This window comes from Sminthopsis crassicaudata, chromosome 2 (assembly GCF_048593235.1).
Source record: "Sminthopsis crassicaudata isolate SCR6 chromosome 2, ASM4859323v1, whole genome shotgun sequence".
Lineage (NCBI taxonomy): Eukaryota > Metazoa > Chordata > Mammalia > Dasyuromorphia > Dasyuridae > Sminthopsis > Sminthopsis crassicaudata.
The window spans coordinates 165973895-165993041 of record NC_133618.1 but is presented as its reverse complement, the minus strand read 5'-3'; the positions used below and the strand labels follow the sequence as shown (position 1 = coordinate 165993041).

The window sequence follows — 19147 nt, the reverse complement described above, 5'->3', positions numbered from 1 at the left end:
TACAGAATTTTGTAGCCCTTTGGGCATAATCATTCTTCAAAATGATTGGATGAATTCACTATTCTACTAACAATTCATTAATAACCTATTTTTCCATCATCCCCTGCAGCATTTATTATTTCTGATAGATGTGAAGTGGTACCCTCAAAATTGTTTTACCTTTCTCTAATCAAGTGAATTAGAATTTTTTTTTTTGTTATGGGTCAGAACTTTGAACTTGAAACAAGGATTTTTACAAGGTACTAAGTGGAATTGATGATACAATGGCTATCTAGTTTAGCATGGTGCTTAATAGTTCTCTAAATTCAGTATGATTGATTTAATCTTACAATAATGGTTTCCTAGTGGTATTAGTTTATACTCAGTAAGCCAAGCTCTCAGAGCCAAGGAGATAGATTCATTTCCACCTTCAATCAGGCTCCTGGAGGCTCTCCTGGAACACAGAGAGCTCTGATTCAGAGCTAGGGAAGATGAACAGACTGGAGGCTGAAGCACAAGCCCTTGGACTCAGATTCATTCATCCCATCTCACACCCTGTGATGGCTGGCCTATCCCGTCCTGTATTTTCTCCACTGAAATCAAGACACCGGAAGGCCTTTAAGAAAGCTAAACAGGCCCCAGGAAAGGAAATAAGACTTTGAGAGAGATAATAAAGGATTTGGACTTTAACCCCTGGCTACTCTTGTGGTGATTACTCTAACTGAAACAGAGGCTGCCCAGAGACCCCAAGAAAACCAAACAACCAAGAACATTACAATTTTTATATGATTAGAGTTTTCTGATTTTTTCTTCTGAAAACTTACTGTTTATATCATTTGATCATTTATCAATTGTAGAATGGCTTTTATTTTTTTAATAAAGTTATATATAATTATATATGCTATATATTAATATAATATTCAAATTATATATTAATATATTGTATGATTAAATGATATATTAATATAGTATATTAATATAATTTTTTAAATAAATTTGAGTTCCCTATTTGAGAAATGAGATCTTTATCAGAGAAACTTACAATGACATTTTTTTGCATATTGCTTTATCTATAGTACTTTTAACTAAACTGTCGTTTCCCTGCTTATCTCTTTCAATCAGGTTTATTTTACTTTTGCTTTGTCTGAAATCATAATAGATTCTTTGACCCTTCATTTTCAAGAATGGGTGCATCTTTCTATTCCAGTTTCTCTCTTGTTTCACATAGTTAGATTCTAATTTCTAATCTATTCTGCTGTTCACTTCCATTCTAGGAGTTAGGTTTTTGATATTCACATTCAGAGTTATAATTACTGACTATTCATTTCCCTCTATCCATTTTGCTGTGTATCCTTTTTATCCTGACCCTTCCTCAGAAGTCTAATTTCTGACCACTGCCTCCTCTAGTCTCTCTCCATCCTTATCATTCTTCTGATATTTCTTCTTTTACCCTCATGAGGTTCAAGCATTGCCTACTAACACTCTCATTTTCCCTTCCACTATAAAAACTTTGTTGAGAACCTTTATGTGAGAAAATTTTCCATTTTCTATTTCTTCTTTTCCCTTCTTCCAGTGTGTCCCTTTTTTTTCTTACTTTTTTTTTTTTTTTTTGTAGATCATTCCAACATATTTGGTATACACTGTCTATGCAGACTTCCTTCTAACTTCCTTAATAAATTTTTTTTTTTATGAATTAGATTATCATCCCATGTAGGGATATAAACTCAAATCCATTGAGTTACCTATGATTATTTGTTCATGTTTACCTTTTTATCATTAAGTCTTCTGTTTGAAAGTCAAATTTTCTATTCAGTTCTGATCTTTTTATCAGGAATACTTGGAAGCTGTTATTTCATTTAAGAGCCATTGCCCCTTCTCTCCCATCCCCACTCCCTGAGAATTATACTGAATTTTGCTAGGTAAGTGGATTCTTAATTGTAATTCTTGCTCCAAATCCTCTGGAATATCATATTTGAAGACCTCCAAATACTTTTAATATGGAAGCTACTAACTCTTGTATGATTCTGACTGTGGATCCATGATCTTTGTGTTCTTTCTTTCTGGCTGCTTGTAATATTTCTTCCCTAATCTGGGAGATCTGGAATTTTATTATAATATTTCTGGTAGTCTTCTTTTGGGGGTCTCTTTTGGTGAATTTCAATTTCTATTTTAGCCACTGGATCTAAGATATTGGAGTGCTGTTGAGAATTTTTTTTTTTATCATTATTTTCAAGTAATCTAATTCTTAAATTTTTTCTCCTTAGTCTTTTCTCAGGTTAATTGAGTTTCCAATGAGATATTTTACATTTTCTTCTATTTTTTTCTTCTACTTTTAAAAATTATTTTTTGAAATTTCAGGGAGTCATTTGCTTCCACTTACCCAATTCTAATTTTTAAGAAATTATTTTCTTCATTGAGATTTTGTACCTCTCTCCCCTTTGGCCATTTCTGCTTTTAAAGGAATTCTTTTCAGTGAATTTTTGTAGCTCCTCTACCATTAGGTCAATTCTGTTTTTGTTTTTTTTTTTTGGTTTTTTTTTAATTATTTTCTTGATTTTTATGCCTTTTTTTTTTTAAGTTGTTGATTCTCTTTTCATAATTTCCTTTTGATGAGGGCAAAATGAAAGAGATGGGTCAGTGCTTCCTTTCTGGATGTCTGATTTTCTCTCTTCTCCCTCCAAAGTACCAAGGCCAGTTAGTTAGCGAATGAATTCTCTTACTCAATGCTGTGTTAAAACAAAATCTTTATTGATTAGGAAAGGGATAGGCAGACAATTGGCCTCCAGGGAGAAAGGCCAACCTGCCTGGAAGGGGACAAGACAGAGAAAAGCCTAGTGCAAGGAATAGAATTTTGGAAGTTCATTTTATACATGAAACAGGATCATAAAACAGAATTTGTATTTGCAAAGGACTTTTCTGCTTCCTTTGGATATAGAGATGTTTGTATATCAAAAAGGTTCCTGAGGAAGCTTGAAAATCCATTTGAAGTTTGCATAAGAGGAATTTCTCTTAAGGATGTTAAATTCTATTAATCATTTGTGTCTCAGGTTATCTCCTTTGACCTTTTCTAAGACAGGAGTTTCTCTAATAATTATTTGCATGCTGGGCTATCTCCTTTGACCTCTTCACTTTCACCACTCTCATTTTTTTTATTTTTTATTTTTTTACAATTTTTTTCCTCTACCACTCATATCTCTTTAACTCTTTCAGGAATTTATGCTGACTTTTGAGTTCAATTAACATTTTTCTTTGAGGCTTTGCTTGTGGTATTTTTATATTCTTGTCTTCTAAGTTTATATAATTGTTTTTTATCTTCCATGATACTAGAGAAAGGGGATAAGGGTAAGGAGTAGGAGCTGGAATCTCATAGCTTTTCCCAAGCAGAGAGCAAGTGAATCCAGATTGGCATAAATAGATTGGTAGATGCTTATTGATATTGAAGTGGTAACAAGTAATTTATTATCCATCCCTGAGAGTAGGTTTAACAGAACATACTCACTCTCCAGATGACTTAGAGAAAATCCTAACCCTAAAGGAGGATCAAGAAACAAAAGCTTCTGTAAACAGGAGAGTGGGGTGGGGGTGGGAGGGCAAGCAAAAGGGAGTAACTATTTCTTCCCTTCAGAAAATGGCTCAGGAGGATCTTCTACAGAACTGTGTTAAAAAATAATGATGATAAAGCTTACATTTATATTGCACTAATTTTAAAAAGCATATTCAATCATTTTTTCACTTTATTCTCATAGTAATTTTGTGAAGCAAGCTGAGTAGTTATGCTTATTTTATAAATGAGAAACCTGAGAATCAAAAAACATCAGAAATCGAATCAGAACCAGATTTCTAAATCTTAGTCCCAATGAATATTCTATGGTAGCAGGTATTTCTTTCTAGAATGGTTTTCAGACTTTGTCAACTATTTTCGTTTTTTGTTTTTTTATGATGAGGCTGAATTTGTTGTTTGGACTTGCCTGTACTGGATTAATATAATTAACACATATTTAAGTGGGGAATTTTTTATTATTATTATTATGATTAGGAGAAGATTCCCAGGAATGAATGGAATCCATTAGCAGGCTCTTACATGATTGGTGTTTTTCACTGGTTGAGTTCTAAGCAATTAAGTCCAGAAATGAATGGACTTTACTAACAGGTTGTCATTTGATTGCTACCTTACTCTTGCCAGTTTCTAACCATTAATATCAGCAAAATAATAATGACACCAATTGTAAATAAATCCCAGTTGGGTCCGAAGGTAGCATTCAGCTGTTCCCATTTCTCACTAAGCTGTTGAGGAAAAAAGAAAACGTAGCTTAGCAATGTAGATGTTGAAATTTTGAATTATTGTTTCAATGTTCTCCCTTTTTAGTCTTATTTCATAATAGTTTCCCACCACAAATTCTAAGTTTTACTTCAATACAGTTGGATTGTTCTGTCCCCTGAACATAACCTGAACTTCCTAGACTCTGTACCTTTATCAATGCTTTTTCCTGTGCCTATTAATCTTCAACTATTAAATTCTTTGTTCTTGTTCAGTTGTTTTCAACTCATATTCAGCTCTTTGTGATCTCATTTTGAGTTTTCTTGTCAAAGATACTGGAGTGGTTTTCATTTTCTTCTCTAACTCATTTTACAGATGAGGAAACTGAGGCAAACAGGGTTAAGTGACATGGCCAGCATCACACAACTAGTAAATGTTTAAGGCCAAATTTGAACCCAGGAAGATAAGCCTTCACAGTGCTCTATCCTGTGCCATCTAGCCTCCCCACGTGAATTATTCAAACTTAAATGCCCACCCACCAATATGAATATAAATCTTGATTCTTCTAGTCCATAAAGACCTTTTCTTCTTGAGATGTCACCTAGCACTTTGTTCTGTGCTTCTGTGTTGCCCTTAACATATTATTTTGAATTATAGTGATGTGTACATATGAAATTCCCATGTGTTGCTTATCCAAAAAACTTTGAATATGTTTTTGCATATATTTATATATGTATATGCTGTTTTCCTTCTGTAGAATATAAGCTCTTTAAGGACAGAGAATGTTTATTCTGTCTTGGTAACCTTAGTGCCTAAAAGTATCTTAAACAGTAATAAGTGATTATTGAATTGAATTCCTAAGTTCTAAATTCTACTAAGGTAACAACTATTTCTTATCTAGATAAAAACTTCAAATATACATTGAGAGGAGTTTTTAACAATTTCTTTAAGTACTTAGTATAATGCCTTGTACACAATAAATTTTTTGGAAACTGAATTGAATTCTTTCTCCTAACATGATAGGCACACAATCTATCATCAAATCCATACTCTAGGCATCAAGAAAAACCTTGTGCTTCTCTGGTAGAGCCTTTAAAAGATCATTACGAGCACCATTCTATAAAGAGCCATTGGAATGAAACACTGAGTGGAGATTAGCAAAGTTTAAAATACAATTTCCTCCTCATTCTATACCTATACAATCCATAGAAATAGTGTCCTTCCATCACTGAAAATTCTAATCATTCTTTCACCACTGATAGAACTAATAGGCCACAGGACTGTGGACTTCCCCAGACCTGATTATGTCACTACTTTGATACTATAAGCCTTTCTTGAATGACTCTATGATGTCACTAATGTGAGTACTGTCATCTGTGCTAAAGATTACAAAATTGTTTCATGCTTGCCCCACCTGTACAACTTCAGTTCACACTCTCTCTTAGTTTCCTGCTAGTGATCTACCCAAACTCAACTCTATAGGAATGTAGTCTGGTAGAAGAGTGGAGATGTATAATAGTGGTCTCTGGACTGCTGTGAGGAGTGAATATTCCCTACTCCCCTTCCTAAGATGATGGCATGTAGACAGCTGCTTTGTCCTACTATCTGTTTTCCCCTTAGCACCTAGGACAGTTCCTTTGATGCTAACAACCATCTGACACACAAAAACACACATGTATATATATGCACACATGTTTTATGTGTGTTACGTGTGTATGTATGTATATCTCATTGTCACTATGTTGCAATCAAGGTATGATGTGTCCAACTGTGGCCAGTTAGAACAACATGAGTATGGAATGCTCCACCACAGATCAGGCACAAATGTATACATAACACACACATATACACATATGCACATGTATATACATCAATATCTATAAATTTACATTTAAAAATTTGCACCTATGTAAGGATCTGAGCATTTCACTTAAAAAGAGGATTACTACAAATTGAACTCCTTGCTGTCTTAAAAAGTGTGTGATAAAGTTCAAATCAGACTTACATTGTAAAACATGACATCTTTGATCAAATGCATCATTTCTAGTTTCAAGAGTGCCAAGAACACTGGTATGTGGGCATCTGGGTTTGTATCAGCAGCCAAATCATATAACCTTCTGGCCAAATGAATGTCCTGGGAACACAAAAACAACAGACTTCTTGTTAAAAGATGGCAGAATAGGTCGGGAAATTCCAAGAGCTCTCCAGATCTTTCCTACAAACAAGACAAAAATTACCTCAGGGCAAATATAAAATAGTCAAAATAAATAAGAATTGGGACAGATTCAAAGAAAGATATCAGGACAGAGGTTTGGCCCTTGTGAAGTATAAACACCTCCAGGTCAGTTCCTCCAGCAGAAATGTTGAAGGACTTAGCTAGGTAAGCAGGTAGTCTCAGTCACAACCACAGGAATTTTCACCTCCCAGATAGTGTGGGGAGTCAGGCATCTGAGTCCTGGAAAATTGAGGGGGGTCTCTGCTGATAAGGAACACCAGGCCCAATAGTGCTGATGAGATGTGGTCCTAGGTGAGAAGGAACAAGCATACACCCAGAGAGTGCATAAGAAATGGGGCAGGGATGTTGCTGGCTATAGGCACTTACAGAAGGGCAGAGTTCTTGGTTTCTTTTCGTATTTTGCATTTAAATTTAAAATAAGTAAGGAAAGAAAAAAGAAAAGGAAGGAAGGAAGGGAGAGAGGGAAGGAAGGAAGAAAGGAGGAAGGAAATTTAAAAAATAGAATCACTAGGGCAAATAAACTATCATTCCAGATAGGGAAAAAACTAGGGACTATAAGACAAGTTTTAATTCACTCTCTACCCTTGTATTTTATTTTATTTTATTTTTGCTGAGGCAATTGTGCTTTAGGTCCCAGGGTCACACAGCTAAGAAGTGTTAAGTGTCTGAAGTCTGATTTGAACTCAGGTCCTCTTGACTTCAAGGATGGTGCTCTTATCCACTGCACCACCTAGCTGCCCCACTATCCTTATAATCTTAAACAGATATTTTTTGAGCCTTCATTTTTCTCAGAAGAGAAATGAAAATACGAATACCTATCTTTCCTGCTTCAAAAGGCTGCCATGAGGATCTAATAAGAATATACCTAGTCGTATGCAGGAGGTGGTTCAAACAGTTTCATGATTGTTAAATTTTCATTGTAACATTTTTACCCAGGAAATAAGCAAAAGCTATAAATCAAGTCTGGATGTATTTTTTATTGTCTAGACTTAAGTGATTCTGAAAATATTAATAATATGTATTAAAGTTAAGAGTATGTTCTGAGTGCTTTTCCCTCCTCAGAGAGCCAGTTGTTAAACATTTCCCAGTACACACTTATTATATGTGTAAATCTACTAACATCTTTCTGGGATGCAACCCTACTTAATGTTAGTTCTGGGTTCAATTGTGTGTTAATAAAGGCATTTTTCAAAATCAATTTCCATTTAAGAGAAATAATTTTAAAGGATTTTATTATTTTTCTATTTTTTCTTTAGTTTTGTTGATGGTGTGTGTGTGTGTGTGTGTGTGTGTGTGTGTGTGTGTGTGTGTGTAGTGTTCATTATTTTGGGACTTATGTTGGAATTTTCTTCCTCAAAGGGTATTAAAAGGAAATCGACTTTTTACTATTTATGCTATTTATTAGCCAAACTAGAATATTTTCACTCTTACTAGTTAATATGCTACACATTTCATCTGGCCACCTACCCAGTCCATCTTGCCATCTGACCTGTCACTGTTACCCTGCTTCTCATTTTAATCAGCACTCTCAGCATTAGATCTATAGAATTAATGCCCTGAGCTCTGGGGACCTTAATCTAGCCAGTTTTAGAACTCTCTACTTGGGGCTGTTATCTCTGAGGAATGAATGAAAGAACAAAAAGTTTCCTAACTATTTCTAGCCAGTCCCAAACTATTATTTCAGTAATGTCAAATTCCCCAAAAGCCATATGTTGACTTAAACTACCACTAATGAATATTATCTATGTTCTATTATATTTCTATATATTTTGTCAAATATTTGTCAATATCTTTTAATTTGGTTTCGTAGGGAGTGTTGCCAGACCATCATGGCTTTCCATGTACAGAGCCACCCACTTAGTCAGATTGACATCTGACATATTGACAATGTCTCTCTTTTCCGCCTCTTATTCTGGACATCATAACCTAATTAATGCTATTGTTGTTTTTGTCCTTCCTTCTTAAAGATGACCATGATATCAGGGAGGTGATTTCATGATATGCAAGTGAATTGGTTTTAAATGAGGGAGGGCTGGGCAAAGTCACCAGTCTCACTTTCTCTTCCAGAATCATTCAGGGTCATGGCAAGATGTAGATCAGGATGACTGGAGATAGTGCTGGATGCAGTGACCTTGACCTTAAAGACTTAATGTCTTTAACAAGTCTCAGTTTGGCTGAGGCAATGCCCATTCAGTGATAAATAAAGGCTATGTAAGAAAGTCCTAGTAATAACATTGCCATATCAAAAGGTATATAGAGTTTATAATTCTGGGTATAGTTCTGGATTGCCCTCTAAAATGATTGAATCAATTTACAGTTCCATTAACAATGTATTAGTGTTCCAATTTTTCTATATCACTTCCAATATTTGTCATCTTTCCCTTCTATCATTTTACCAAATTTGATAAGTATGAGATGATATCTAGGTGGGTTTTTTTTTTAATTTTTCATTTTTAAATAGGAATGCTGATAGACTGACCCATGGATCAATTCACTATTCCTTTGGTTCTCTGGAGGAAAATTTACTTCCCTGGGCATTACTCTTCTAGATATTTGGTTTTCTTCCACTAAAATATAAGCTCTCCCTGAACAGAGATTATTTCACTTTTTGTATTTGTTTCCCAGGCATTTAGAACTGTACTAAACACATGGGACTGAGTACTTATGTGAGTTTTTTTTTTAAATCTAATCATTTATGGATGGAGCCAAATAATGGATGAATGAATGAAAAGAAAAAAAAAAGATTTACTTTATGCCAAAATCTTTACAGTTTCTGGTAAAGCCTGAATCAGTTTGCTCTGGTCTCTGGGCAAGAGTTGAGGGGAGGGTTTAGGCTAGAGAAATGTTGATTATTTCAAAAGGAGCAAAGGTTATTTCAGGGAAGAAATGTCAGAAGGGATTTTTCTGGTTATCCATATGGCTATTTCTTTATCCTCCCTACTTTACCAGCCTGGTTTAGAAAAAGGAATGAATCCTTAAAAGGCTAACATATTACATATAGTTATTAAATGGCTTTACATTTCTTAGATCAATGAATTGCTGAATCATTTTTGTCACTTTTCAAATGTTGTATGGTCTTATAAATTAGTTAATTTATTTGAGAAGAGGAATTTGCCTACCTCAAAATGCTTTAAATCTGTTAGAGAATTGTAACAAGATTTTCCTAGCAAAAGACTAAATGGATCTTGTAAATGTAGTAATTTGTACATTTAATTCCTTCAAATTCATTTGGCATCCATTTAAAAATGCTCTGCTGATTATAACGACTCTATCCTTTTCCTATACAAATGGCATATTTAATTCAAAAGGAAGTTCACCAGAAATCAGTATTTGTTGTAGGCAGATAAATGTCAGACATTTAACTAGGCAATAATTCTTAATTTATTCCTCAAGACAAATAGCTCAGTTATTGAGTTGTTAATGCAAAAGAGTAAACTTTTTTGGAGAGGTAGCTCAAAAGTTCATCATAGTTATTTCCTGGCCTCTAGGCAACATTGTGAACAAACTATCTGGAAAAGGAATATATCTTTTTCCTCTTTAATAGTCAAAGAAAAAATTCAGAACCTCCCTTGGAAATGAATGAAAACTATATAGGAGATTTATATCATTTGAAGTCCGGAAATAAAAATGCATTTGGAAGTGGGTCTAGAGGTCACCTAATCTAATTTGCTCATTTTACAGGGGAGGAGGCTGAGACCAGAAGTTAAAGAATTTGTTCAGTCACAAAGATATTAACTGGCAAGAGTTGGAATTCAAATCCAAATTCTTAGATTCTAAACTCAGTACCTTTTCCACTATAGCAGGAGTTTTTATTAATAAATTAATAAATAAAATGTTAAAAATAAAAACCCATTTTATTAATTAATAAGATTAATATCTTGTCTTTCACATTCTGGTGAAACCAAAAGACTCTATTTGACAATAAATCTTTTTTGGCAGTTGGGGTGACCCTGGGCACACACAGTTAGGAAGTGTTATATGTCCACAGCCAGATTTGAGCTCAGGTCCTCCTGACTTCAGGGTTGGTACTCTATCTACTGCTCCACCTAGCTACCCCAACAAATAATTCTTAAAAAATTATTATTTGAAAGAAATATAGTTTAGTTTGAGGTTAGTGAAAAAGATGCATTTTCCCCCTTCCCAGCTTAATAGGTAGAAACCTGAAATCTGTTTGTGCCTTCCAGGTTAAGAAGCTCTCTATTACAGCATATTGTCAGGCCTCTATTTAGTTAACTGTGTAAAACAAAGTACCATCTTTATACTTTTACCAATAACTTTCTTAATTAGGTTAGTATAGAACCCAAAGTATCTATATTCTTGCTTCTAGTTTAAGTTAGAATCTTAATTCATTTTGTTTTCAATTAAGTGACCCAACTTCTTAGTTGCTGGCTCTATTCCCTCTCTGTTCTTTCCTTTGGGAAGTCATGAATGTCATAGTGAAATCCTCATTAAGCTGGTCACTGCTCTTCCACAGTCAACTCAGTCAGTGACCAATTTGTGACCCTGGTTTTATTCTTTTTGGAGGTTTCCAGTTCACAAACTTTGCTATCTCTAAGATATCTCTAATAATAGACTATGGCTCCTAAGTGGTAGGAAAGATATATTTAAAAAATATACCTAAATAGGCCTTCCTAAGTACCTTCTATAATAAAAGTTTCAGCAATAAATACTTCTTAGATGTTCAAACAAAAAAAAAAATTGAAGTGTGATATTGTGTTGTTATAACTCTTTCTTTCAGGGACATTTCATCCTATAATTTGTTATAAGGGAGTGGATTTTTTCTTCCACAATCTGGATGAAGAAATAAGATGATGAGACCTTTTTTTGTCATCCACCTACTAGTGCTTTTCCTTCTCAGGTTCTCTTCTGTCTTCTACGGGACTATTTATATAAACACAATGTTTTCCCACTAGATTATAAGCATCTCCTGCCTCTGTAACTGGTTCTTGTGTAGTCTTAAGGCTTCATTCGCCCTTCTTCTTCCTAACTCCACTACTTGGACCTTTCCTCTCCTGTCTCCTCAAAGGATTTGTTCTACTGATGATTTCTTTTCCTCTAGTTTTCATCTTTAACGATTACTTCTGTTCCTCCTTTTTCGCTACTTTTGAAAAGTGTCCAAAACTCATCTCTCATTCATTATTCAACAAACGACTTTATATATACTAAGGATATAAAGATTTTAAAAAGATATGGTCTTTACCCTTAAGGAACTTAAATTCTTCTATTAAAAATAGAATTTCCGCATGCAATTATCAAGCATAGGAAAAATTCAGATAAAATGCAGGAGAAATATTTGAGGAGGGAAAAAGCACATTGTAGTGTCTCTTATAAAAAAGATGGGGGATTTATATTTTATGCTAGAAGCAATAGCTAGGTACTGATGGTTTTTGAGTAGGGAGTAAAAAGAAAAAGATGATATAAAAGTTGCAAGCCTGAGTGCTGTATAAGGCAATGTGGTGCCATCTTAGGATAGAGATGTTGAGGAGGGATAGATTTAAGAAGGGAAATTACAAATTCAAGTTATAATCACATCTCTCGTGTGTGTGAGATAGTTTAGTAATTGACTCTTATGGTGTAGTGTATAGTATTTGCCTCTTAATTTGTTCTCTGGCTTCTAATCTCATCTTTGCAATCCATCCTTCACATAGATATTAAAATGATCTTCCTTTGGAAACATGATGTAAAAAGAAAAGTTATAGCTAAAAAATTTATCTTTCCCAATGTATGGGCAAAAAGTCCTTCACAAGAACCTTTAGTGGCTCCCTATTGTCTCTAAGGGGGATAGTACAAATCCCTCTGCCTTTAAAGACTTCTCCCTACCTTTGCATATATTACTTTTTCTCTTTCATTCTAATTAAATTAAAATAGCTTCCACATATCATCTCCTACCTCCATGCATGTGAATGGGCAATTTTCCATGTTTAGAATTCACTTCTTTTACTTCATTTCTCTTAGAAATCTCTTCCTTCAAAGATGACTGGTACACAGAGCTTGTAAAGCCTTCCAGTTCTCCCTCTCCACCTCTGCTGCAGTTTTAAAGTGCCTTTTTTTCTCTCTCAAAATTTCATAGACTACTATAGTCGTTAGAATTTCAAGAAACTTCAAGGTCTCATATTTAGTTGATTTAACTACAGGATTTATTGAGTTATAAACAAACCACATGGGCATGCTCTCATATAAGAAGACATTACTTTACTGATAACTGCTTTGTCTGACAGTAGAAAATGAAGCTGTAAGTTAACTGTACCCAGATACTATTAGCCTGGTCACTCACCGGAGAACTTAGTGGCTATGCAGTTCATATATTTATATATATATATTATTCATTTTTAAAATCATTTTTAATCATTTTTATTTACTAGATATATGCATGGGTAATTTTAGAACACTGACAATTTATGCAGTTTATATTGAGGAAGACAAAAATTTGGGAACTTCTTCCACATGGAGGTCAGATGAGATTGAACACAGGGTTTGGGCAAAATATCTTTGGAGACAGGGGTACTTAGGGATGTTCATCAATCAGATCCGTTCTCTCCATCTGTATGTCTCCTCTTCCCTAAAAAAAGGGTATTCAATTTAACCTTCTCTGCATCAACTACATTTTCTGGATCTCTCCCATGCTCCTGCACATTCTACTTTGCATTAGTTTTCTGTGTACCTGTATTCTGTTAGTAGAATGTAAACTCCGTGAGGATAAAAATTGTGTCAGGTTTTTGTTTGTTTGTGTTTATCTTTGTACTTCTGTAGCACCCACTGGAACAGTATATGCTTTTAGAATTGACCTGAGTTGGAAAGCAGGATTTGCAGACTTCAGAGGTATGACATCCCTTCTCTAATCCTACAGGATGATTCTTCAGCCTCTCAATTCTAGCACCTTCCCTCCATCGATTATCTCCTACTTATCCTGTATATGGATTGCTTTGTATATATTTGCTTGTTGTTCCCCTCCCTTCCAATAGATTACAAGTTTCTTGAGGACAGAGACTACCTTTTGACTCTTTTTATATGCCCAGTATTTAGCAACAGTGCCTGGCATATAGTAAGCATTTATAAATGTTTATTGAATTGAATTAAATTAATCCCCTATGTCCTTGGGTCCCCCTCAGTCAGATTTCTTTCCCATGGAAGAGTCTACGAGTGGCAGAAGACTTAGTGGCATGGAATAAGCAGTGAGAAGAGTGATGTCAGGTAATGGAAAACTTTGTAGAGCTGATTAAGGAGACTGGACTTTGTTAGGCAATGGGGAGTCACTAGATGTTTTAGAGCAGAAGAGTATCAGGATGAGGGCTGTGCCTGAAGGGAACTACTCTAGCAGCAGTATGGCATGGGTGGGAAGGGACAGACACAAGATGAGGTGATTTTTATAAGATTCCTAAAATAGATGAAGGAAAAGGACTTGTGACTCTAAAGCCCTTCCCAGCTCTAAATCAATGATCGTATACTTCAAGAGGAGATGGTAGACCATTCTAGCATCTTTGCCAAGAAAAACCTTCTCTGGGAACCTAAATGAGGATAATAGACCAGAGAATCGAAGGAAAATGGCATGAAGTTTTATTCATAATAACATTTTAAAGATATTTCAGAGTAATTTCACAAGAAAAATGAAGAATATTTAAGCTATTATTCCAGGCATGGGTTTTTTTTATTGGGGCTAAATCTGGGACTAAGAGATTTTAGAAGTGAGTCTTCTGACTGCATTACTAGGGGATAACTTATGTACTTTGCCCTTTTCCCAGTTTCTTCTTCTATATTCATATAATTGCAGGTTTATATGATGACTAACTAATAAAAGGTGATTGTGAAGCACTGTGCTATGTCAAAACTAACTAATAACTAGATGAGTTAAAGACTGAGAAAAGCCTTAGCATTTTAATTTCTTTTGCTCTCATTAATCATCCTTCGACTATGCTTTAGGCTTTTAATTATTATTGTATTCATTTCAGCCATAGGAATCTATGGAACCTCCTAATTAGTTTGAATGAGATAGTATAATAAACTTTGCCCCTTGGCACTTAGTTATTTTTCTTTTTACTAAACAAAAATCAATTATTAAAGACAAAGTATGCTGACCCATCATTAGCTAACTTAAAATTTTAATATCTAGATGTGTTGTTCCTAGTCTATGTAATTTTATTTTTAAAAGACTATAGAAAAAATGGCAAGTGTGACTTAAATGAAGAGTGATAATAATGAAGCACTCATGATTTAAAGGGAACTATGACATAAAAGAACAGAAGAGATGATGGGGGAGTCTTCAAAGACTTTCTATAAACATGAAATGTATTAAACATGAAAACCTATGCCAACTATTACTATTTGACATTAAGAAATAAGTACCACGTGAGAGAGATATTAATTATTCCAAGGAAGAAAAACCAACTCTCTGATACATATAGCCATTGTTGTTTGTCCTTCATTTGAGAGTTAGAAACACAACTGAGATCTAGAAAAAGGAATTTTCCCCTTCCTGCTTCAAACTAGCAATCATTCTATCCTAAAGGAAAGTGAAAACATGGGCTTTTAAGAGTCAATGGAGGACACAATTACTTTTTCATGTCTAAGAATTCAACTCATTTCAAATTCATTATACATTTCTCCAATCATCTACTTTAAAATTTTGAATTGTAGGCTGTCTAGACCAAAGCTACATGCCCAGGATTCTCTCCATTCACTAATATCCATATTTGTTCAGCTTTATCCTTCCCAATCCCTACCTAATTCTGTCCTACCTTATCCTACATTTCAACTGTGTTCTCTGGAACCCTATTCAATTGTTAACAAATTACTCTTTCTATTAGACTGATTTCTTCATATTTTTCCCTCCAATTATCCTACGTGTTGGAGATCACCTAATATGGAGGCTACTTCCCAAACACATGGTAGAGAAACCTCCCAAAAGCACTTTCTTGGTGTCTCCTATAAGGCTACCACTACACACATTCTGTGGAAGCAGATCAAGGAGTAGTAATCTTAAAAATTGATCAGCAGTAAAAATAGAAATAACCTCAAACATGCACTCAAGCTTCAGTTGAACTAGAAGTAATCTGTAATGCCTTTGTAACAGGGGGGAAAAAAGAAAGTAAAAGAAGGGCTATTAGTTCTTCCAATAATAGAATATTGGGGTTCCCTCCAACATTTTTTCCATGCCTGTCCATGCCAGTGGATAGATTAAAAATTATTTTAAATCAGGACAGAGTCACAAATTTCAAATTTTTTATTTGATTAAGTAAACTTCATAAATTAGAAGAGGAAGGGATTGAGTGAATATTGTATTTTTGTTCAGTCATTCAGTCATTTCAAGAGTCTTTGAGATCCTATTGTGGCTTTTCTATGCAAAGATTCTGGAATGGTTTGCTCTTTGCTTCTCTAGCTCATTTTACAGGTAAGGAAACTGAGGTAAACTAGGTTGCACAATTAGTAAGTGACTGAGGCCACATTTGAATTTGTGCCTTCCAGATTCCAGATCAAATGCTTGATCCCTGAGCCACCTAACTGCCTCCTGACAATTTTATTGCTCCTAAAAATTGAGCTAATTGCAATTATAGGGTGTGGGTTTTTTTAAACTACTATGGAGACAAAAAGGCGTGGGAGGAGAAAATATGGTAAAGAATATTGGCAGCTCAACTACCCCTTCTCTGTGACAAATACCACCATCACAACTTATTGTTGTTACCTGACAAAGCAAAAACTGTTTCTGACTCCAAGTACCTTACGTGCTAAGACAGTGAATAAGATATTTCACTGAGATGTACTCTTTTATTCATATGAAACCATTATAGTGATTATCAGCAAATGACATTTCTTTTTTTCCTTTGCAAATCCTGTAATAATAATAATAGCTAGCATTTATAGAGCACTTTAAGATTTGCCAAGCATCTTACATATATTATTTCATTTAAGCCTGTATTATTTTTTTTTACATTACATTTTTTTCATTTTTAACATTGGGAAATTATGAATATAAGTTCTGACTGATCTCTGATTCAAATGCCCTTTTTAGAATGATACATTATGTTATGCCATTTATCATATTTTATTCTTCTTTAAGAATTAAAATTAAAATGGGGGTGGCAAAAGATAAAAGGAAATTCATGGGTAATCCCAAATTCCATTTCAGCTATTAATCTCTCTTCTCTCATTAAATTTTTGTCATTGGCTTTGGAAAGTAGGGGAATGGATTGGTTTGAATTCAACTTTTTTATTTGTTATAGAAAAACTAATGAAAAATGGGAGATCAAAAAGCAGGAGGAAAAAAGTCGGTCTTGGACAAACCATCCATTGGTTAATAAGTACTGGAGGATGAGCGATTTGGCTTCAGTGTGAGCCTCTTCTGATTTTTCATTTTTCTTCCTCCAGTGCTAGTAATAATTATCAATTACCAGCAGTTTTCAAGTGGAGAAGAGGCTAATCATGAAGTGCATGAAATCCTTCACAGAATCACAGAAATTAAAGAGAACTCAGAATCCATTTAGTCCAATACCAGAGAAGTGGTTATTCAACTCAAAGGCTTCAAGTAAGAGGGAACCTACTAGCTTCCCAGGCAGTTCATGCTATTTCTGGAGAGCTTCAATTGTTAAGAAACTTACTTTTACATCAGATCTAAATCTATCTCTTTGCAACTTCTACACATATTCTGCCCTCTGGGGCCAAGCAAAAGTAGTCAAATCTCTCTTCTACATGACAATCTATCAAGTCTTTGAGGATGGCTATACTGTCCAACCTTCCCTCCAACTGCCAATCTTTTCTTCTTCATGCTAAATTCTTTCAATTAATCTCAATCACCATGAATTTGAGACCCTATGCCATCTCAGCTGCTTTCTACTGGATGATGTCCAGCTTACCAGCTTGTCTTACCTAAACATTAGCTCTCAGAAATGAACACAATAGTGTGAGCAGATGGAGTAAAATGGGATGTCCCAGTTCCTGAATGTTGTGCTTCTGTTAATGCTAACTCAATTCATATTAGCTTTTGGGCCGTCCTAATTTTCACATGGCTTGGCTTAATGGCTAGAGAAACATTTAAAAGACACATATACTTCAACAAATGGGCCTTACTCTTACTCTCAAGCCTCACAATGTTTTCTGTGAAACTTTCCTTGGTTGCCCCAGCCTGAAGTGATTTCTCTCTACTATGAAATCCTATTATATTTATTGTTTATAGCCATCATTTGACACAATATGTATTGCATTATATTTGTTCATTTTCTTTTTGTATGTGTATGAACGCTCTTCCCCATCCCTAATTAAATTATTAGCTCTTGAGGGCAAACACTGTTGTGTCTTTCTTAGTGCTTTGTTCATAAAACAACAATTTTTAACCCCTCCATATAAAGTCTGAACCCTTTTTAATCTCTTTATTACTTGAACCTATGGCTGAGATGAAAGATGGCTACAGATTTAGAACATACAACCAACCAAGCACATAAAGATTTGACTACAGTTTGAAATTATAGCAGCTATAGTAAGGAGTTTATCAGGGGATTTTGGGTCAATTGAGCCCACTCCCCAAAATTAAGGGTGCTAGCTGCAAAATAGCCTATTTTTGGTTATTTCAAGGAAATTAAATTTTAAGCAACACATTTTCATCTTATTAAGAGTTAAGTATTGATTAACATACTAGACTTGCCTTTGTATATTATTCTAAAACCTTTTGTCTGTTGTCTGTCTATTCAATTTTTATTTATTTATTCATTTATATATTTATTTATTTATTTTCTGAGGCTGGGATTAAATGACTTGCCCAGGGTCACACAGCCAACTATTCAATTTTTAATTAGGGAACTGAGTAATCCAAAGGCAGTTGAACAAAGACAGCCAGTTTTTAAGAGCACTTCTAGCAGAGTTTAGTAGGTGGGAATAAAAGGAATTTCTTTCTCCCCTGTCCTCTCCACTGGCAATGATTTCTCACAACAGAAGCACACAGCCACTGGAGATAAGGAGGTGAGAGCAACCTAAGAGGCACATTCAAGGATGCTGCTTCCTGAACTTTAACCTCCTATAGGTGGTTAAAAAACTCCTCTATAAGTTCCAAAAAGATCTCCAAAGAGGAGATTCAAGAGTGTGAAGGAGCAGAAGTGAGGAGTTTCTTTGTTGTAAGGGGTTAAGCATGCTCTTTTTTAAAGAATTTATTAATTCCTTGCCAAGGATTTCTATAAATAGAAATAGATAGAATAGATAGAAGTTGGAGGCTATGGATGCTGTAGCCAATCAGCAAAGCTATGGAACCTATAGTGATCAGGCCCAGTGGGCCTAGAAGAACATTATATCTGGTCAAGATTTTTAATTTGGAATCCCAGTTTGGAAAAATGATAAGAGGCTGTCAGTGGAGTAACTGCACCAAAAGTGTGAACCGCCCATTTACACTGCTTCTTCACTTCAGGGCCCTTCTTGTGTACACTCCGTAATTGCTCAGTCTCTCCACTGGTGGTATATATGTTTTTGGGACAGTGCTCCTCTTTTTTGGTGGGGAGAAGCATATTTTATTATATGATCATCCAGAAAATACATTTTTTTTTGGATATCAAGAGATAAATGTATTGGTGGAGACTAATGAAATACAGTTTTAGGAGTTGCTTCTGTGGGATGTGACCTTTGTGCCCTAAGGATGCAGAAACATCTCTTATTCTTTATTTTATATTCTTATATATTCTCTTTTTTTCTTAGATATTCTA

The 19147-nt window shown here is 34.7% G+C and overlaps 1 protein-coding gene across 2 annotated transcripts in view; it reads right to left on the bottom strand.

Moving 5' to 3' along the window:
- Positions 1-3976: 3976 nt before the first annotated feature.
- The window catches only part of SEL1L2 (SEL1L2 adaptor subunit of SYVN1 ubiquitin ligase), a 167909-nt gene continuing 152738 nt past the window's right edge, over positions 3977-19147 (bottom strand). For both annotated transcript variants that reach the window (XM_074287834.1, XM_074287833.1), the window contains 2 exons: positions 6243-6371; positions 3977-4263 (listed from right to left, as the gene is read on the bottom strand). In XM_074287834.1, coding sequence (XP_074143935.1) covers positions 4150-4263; positions 6243-6371 — 243 coding nt within the window. In that variant the 3' untranslated portion in view covers positions 3977-4149. The remainder of the gene's footprint in view (positions 4264-6242; positions 6372-19147) is intronic.